This window comes from Mesitornis unicolor, unplaced genomic scaffold, assembly GCF_000695765.1.
Source record: "Mesitornis unicolor isolate BGI_N332 unplaced genomic scaffold, ASM69576v1 scaffold18175, whole genome shotgun sequence".
In the NCBI taxonomy this organism is placed as follows: Eukaryota; Metazoa; Chordata; class Aves; order Mesitornithiformes; family Mesitornithidae; genus Mesitornis; species Mesitornis unicolor.
In genome coordinates this window covers 1-5,385 of record NW_010183720.1, presented here as the reverse complement: position 1 = coordinate 5,385, position 5,385 = coordinate 1, and the positions used below count along the sequence as shown (strand labels likewise).

The 5,385-nt window shown below is 51.0% G+C and overlaps 1 protein-coding gene across 1 annotated transcript in view; it reads left to right on the top strand.

Annotated features, from left to right (window-relative positions):
- Nucleotides 1-2,457, top strand: part of LOC104540440 (tumor protein D54-like) — a 13,791-nt gene extending 11,334 nt beyond the window's left edge. Inside the window, 3 exon segments of the mRNA XM_010184249.1 lie at nt 377-421; nt 2,115-2,163; nt 2,362-2,457. Of these exon segments, the coding sequence (XP_010182551.1) occupies nt 377-421; nt 2,115-2,163; nt 2,362-2,457 (190 nt within the window).
- Nucleotides 2,458-5,385: the final 2,928 nt, after the last annotated feature.

Genomic DNA, 5,385 nt, shown 5'->3' with positions numbered 1-5,385 from the left:
ACTCTCTTCAAGGCTGCTAAAAGAGATGTTACTGTGCCAGGTCCTTGCAGATGTTAAAGGGGAAGCTGATTCTTTAAGCCTTGCCTGGGCTTTTGACACAGATTGAGGAAACCTCCCACAAACCAAAGCCCTGTAATTGACTTTTGTATCCCAGTTTAAATGTTCGTGCTTCCTGTCCTATGTTTGGAAAACTGAGTTCTGGGCTGCAGCTGTTAAATAAGGGAGGAGAGGGCTGGCTCTTACTGCTGTGGTTGTCCACAGCAGCCTGTGCGTGGACAGCGAGTCCTTGAGAACCAGGGGAACGCTGCTGCTTCTGCATGAGATCTGTCTAAAATTGTCATTTAACTCTTTCCTCCTTATTCTGAATGCTTCCGAGCAGCAGTTACTCCATCCGCCACTCGATAAGTATGCCAGCGATGAGGTAACGTATCCAATACCCGTGTCTGCAGTGGGGTACAGCCGACTCTGTTGTCACTGGGTTTTTGGTTCTGACTCGTACAATCGCTTCTCTTCTTAAGCAGACCCTGCTTGGGGCATGGGGTAACCATATCTTGCAGTTTTGAGTAATTCAGGGTGGTTTTCCACCCCCAGTTTCATGGTCATGTCCAGTCTGGATGCTCAGTGCCCTTGTGGAGCAGGAGGTGATGATCATTCAGGAGAATCACAGAATCCCAGCATGTCAGGAGTTGGAAGGGACCTGGAAAGCTCCCCCAGTGCAACCCCTGCCACAGCAGGATCACCACAGCAGTCACACAGGAACACGGCCAGGGCTTTGGGTGTCTCCACACAAGGACACTCCACAACCTCTCTGGGCAGCCTGGGCCATGCTCCATAACCCTCACACTCACAAACTTTGGCCTCATCTTCAGCTTGAACCTCCTGTGCTCCAGCTTGGGACCATTGCCCCTTGTCCTGGCATTGGCCATCCCAGAGCAGAGCCTGGCTCCTTCCTCCTGACACTGCCCTTTCCCAATGGATCCCCAGGAATGAGGGCACCCCTCAGGCTCCTCTGCTCCAAGCTCAAGAGCCCCAGCTCCCTCAGCCGCTCCTCAGCAGGAGATGCTCCACTCCCTCCAGCATCTCTGTGGCCCTGCTGGACTCTTTCAAGCAGTTCCTGTCCTTCTGGAGCTGAGGGCCCAGCACTGGACACAAGATTGCAGCTGTGGTGTGAGCAGGGCAGAGCAGAGGGGCAGGAGAACCTCTCTGCCCTACAACCACCCCTTCTCATCCACCCCAGGATGGCGTTGGCCTTCTTGGCCACAAGGACACATAGGGTACATACACACAGAAACCACTGCCAGGGCTGGATGAGGCCCGCAGAAACCTTGTCCTCATTCTGTGTTCCTACCAATGGAGGTTGTGTTCCGGGTTGTGTTTATTTTTTTGGGAGCAAAAATAACTGAGCTGAGGGAAGTCAGCTCCCAGCGCTCCCACAGCCTGGCCCAGGGGGAGCAGCTCTGTGTGAGGAATTGCCTGCTCTGAACGCTGGGTGCAGAGCGCTCCTCTGGAGCTGTTCACCAGCAGAGCAGCTTGTCAGGCTGTCAAACAGTTGACCTGGTTTTCTTTGCTAGAAACATGAAAGCCTCTGATTAATTTATTACGCTGTGGTTTTGATGAGCATTTCCCGATGCAAATGATCGCCCCTGGAGTAATAAAACTGCCCGTAGGTGCAGGCACACGGCCCTTCCCCTTCCTGCCCGCAGGACATAACATGGGAAACTGCAGCCTTTGTTTTAAACCCTTTTTCAGCTTTTCCTTGCCATCATTTAAGGCAGCGTGTTTTTAGGTGGAATCCCTGTAAAACTACGAGCTAGCTTCCTCCCTACTTACCGTGCATTGATTCCCTAGTGAGCTACGACTTGTTTCCCTCAACATTTTAGCTTAAGCAATCCCCTAGAAGTATTTTCTGTTGGCGTTTGTACGTGGCGTTCTTGTTGGTGTGCCCGGGAGGTTTGTGCCAGAGGCTGGGAGGAGCTGGAAGCGTTTTGGGTGCTGCTGTCAGTGCATGGGAACGGCCAGAGAGCCCAGTTGTGCTGCGTGGTTTGATTTAGTGAAGAACTGACTTGTCTTGATTTGTTCTTTTCTTTTTTTTTCTCTTTTTTTTTTTTTCCAAGGAATTCTGCAACTTTCAAGTCATTTGAAGATAGAGTTGGGACCATAAAGGTAACAATCTGCTTTGTCCTGTAAACACGCAGCGTGAAGCCTTATGCAGAAGCAAATTTCTGCAGAGTTTTTCAGGGCAAAAGGCCTCTCAGCTCCGTGAAATCTTTGCTCCAGTGGGTGACCTTGACAAAGGGGAATTGGCTTGGTTTCCTCAGTGCTGGGTTCTTGTTATCCTAACTCTTGTTTTCTCCTTTACAGTCCAGAGTGGTGGGCAGCAGGGAAAACAGCACCGACGGCCTCCACTCCCCCTCGGGAACTGGAGAGAAGCCTCCACAAGACAACGCCCCTTTCTAGACCTGCGACGTGGCTTTGCACGGCTGTGCACACCCCTAAGAGCAAGCCCCCTCCCTCCCAAATCTTCACAACAGCAACAACATGAGACTCCAAGAAGGGGCTGAGCGCCGGAGATCCATCCTTCATTCATAGACACTGCTGCTGGCTCGAAGTCAAATAAAGAGAATGCAAAGTTTTGTACACAAATAATATTTTACACTAAAGTTTGTAGAGTAAATGTATCACCGCTGTCCTTTTGGGAGAGCGTGGAAGGTGGAGTTTCCTTCAAGTAGCTCAGAAATGCCTCTGGGATGGATGAAAACAGTTTTCCCTTGTCCGGTGTCGCTTGGAGGGGGGGCAGTTATTGGAGAAGCCAAGTACGTGGGCACCTTAGCTTCAGCTTTTGGCTACGTTCTGTGCTCAGGGTGTGCAGCGACGCTGTGAGCTCCCAGGCTTCTCCTGTTACTGTTTTCTCTGGCTCTGATTGGAGTAGTCTGGTAAATGGGGTAAACAGTTGGCTTTTTGTTTTGGGTTGGTTGGTTTTGGTTTTCTTCTGGGCTCCCAAAAGGGAAACTTCACTTAGCAGCTGCCTCGTTGTTACACTAATGCTCTAGCTTTAACGAAACTAAATATCTTTATTTTTAAATGCAATGAACTTTAAAGAAATAAAGCTTGAAAAGAAAAAAAAAAATAAGCAGCTTTGGCATCATATGAGGGAAATGCTCCCTCGGACTCTCAAACTGGATTGCAAGCCTTACATCTCCTTACGCTTTACTCGCTTATCATTTTTTTTCTCTGGAGAAGACCGTCAGGGTTATAAAGCTGGGTGTTGAGCACTGGAGCTTTGCATCACGCAGTAGCAGCAGCATGCCTCTAAGCCACTTCTTGTGTTAAATTCAGCGGCGCGCTCCGTTTCCCGAGTGTCTGAAACTTGCTTCTCCCTTCTCAGTTCATGCCTTTGTTCTTGGAGGAGGAATTTCTGAAGGCTGCCAGCAACAGGGCCAGATCAAAAAAGGCCAAAGCTGCCTCTAGCAATACGGACCCTGTGTTGGAGGGACCCTGCTCTGCTCTCTGGGCTCCTCCACCTGCTGCATCTCACTGTAACCAGACCTGGTTTTCGGTTGAAAGCCCCAGCTCTGATCTTGGTTGACAAAACTGGCAGAGAGTCCCGGAGCTCAAGCGGTTTCCCCAGGAGCTGGGTGTTTTGACGTCCCAACTTCATTGCTCAGGAGCTGAAAAATGCTGAGTTTTCTTCTAGAGGCCTGATCTTATTCTAGGCAAGGTGCCTCCACGTAGAAATAACCGTGGGTGAGCGATTCTGTGCCTTAGAGGCGAAGCGGCACTTACTCAGGTCTTTAGACTCGCTTGTGTTGTACATATCTGGGTAGTTTTAGTGGTTTCTCACCCTGGGGGGGACTGAACTGTTTCTGATCCTTCTTTAGAGAAGCAAGTTTTGACACTTCCCTGCTGATTAACCCCCGTTTCCCCCACCCCTGCTCCCCTCCCTCTGCAGACCTGGGGACGTGGGACGACATTTAGAGGGCAGATGTGCTGGGTAGGTGTAGAGTGTGGTTTACTGGTGCTCCTTGGTTGAAACTGGCCTCCCTGTGAGGAACAGAGCCAGCGAAACGGGGGCTGCTGGCATTTGGGTATTGAACTGTTTCTCTATACAGATAAATAGTGAGGAAAACTTGTCAATAAAGCATTCCTTTGGGAGAAAATGGGGTGAATGTTGTTGTCTTGCTCCATCTAACAGCACTGAAGTCTGGTTGTAGGTGCGTGTATGAACTTCTTGGGTAACTCTTGAGGTGAGAAGCAACTGAAATACTCTATTTATCCCTTTATGATGGATAAAGGGAAAGAACTCTTCTATTCTGTCCCTTTTTAGGATGTTTCCTCTCCAAGATGCTGACCACCAGCTGATTCCCAAGACATCTCTGTGCTCAGCTGAGGGCTGGGGAGTCGCAAGCCCATGTTTATCTTTCAAGCACCACCACGTTGCTCCTTTCACCACCAACAAGCACCCAGGGACAGGGGGACAGGTTCATCCCCTTGGCTTGAAATGAAAACTTCCTGGGTGTTTGTGATGCCTGTGAGGAAGAGGATGGGAGTCCTCATCCCAGCAAAGCACCAGCCCCTCATTCCTGCATCACCAGGAGTTTCCCAAGCCTAAAAGTACGAGGTGCGATGCGGTGGCCGGGCAGTGCCGCATCCCAAGCCCTTGCTCTTGGTTTGTGCACTGAATTGCTGGCCTTGGAAAGGGGAATTTGCGCAAGTCTGGCGCAGGGAGCTGAACCTGAGCCATCAAAAGGAAACCTGCATCACCTTAAAGCAGAGGTTGAGCACCGATGGTGGCACAGCTTGGGCACAGGATTGCGAAGTGTGGAGGTTCTGGGTGTCCTCTGGGCATTGGCACTGGAGCAGAGCTGGGGCTGGGGACTCAGCAGCTGCTGAAGGGAGCTGGGGCCGAAGCAGGAATTGAGGTGATTAATGGCGATGACTCCGTTGGCAAATGGGATTCATCACTGTTAATTTCTTTAAAATGTGAGTCAGAGGCAGCAGACAGGAAAGGCCATTAGAGCTGCACGGGGAGGTGATGGACTGGCGGGGCCATGGTGAGGGACGGCTGGGATGAGCTGGGGTGCCCAGCAGCGTTCCCACACCAGCACTGGGGTCACTGGGATGCGCTGGCTGGGGGGAAATGGGGCTTTTACACCCATGGTTGGAAACAGCAGCGTTCCCCACGGAGCAGCCAGGGAACTTAAGCAAACACTCAGAGTCGTGAGCTTTAAAAACGTATTTTCCTCTAATTGTAAGCGTTCATTTGTTCGTTAAAAGGAACTGGCTCAGCACCAAGCTCCTGGGTCACCATGCTGAGTCCTCAGCCCCATGTTGAGCCCCTTGTCCCACCGCAGCCTCATGCTGAGCCCCCAGGTCCATTCTCAGGCC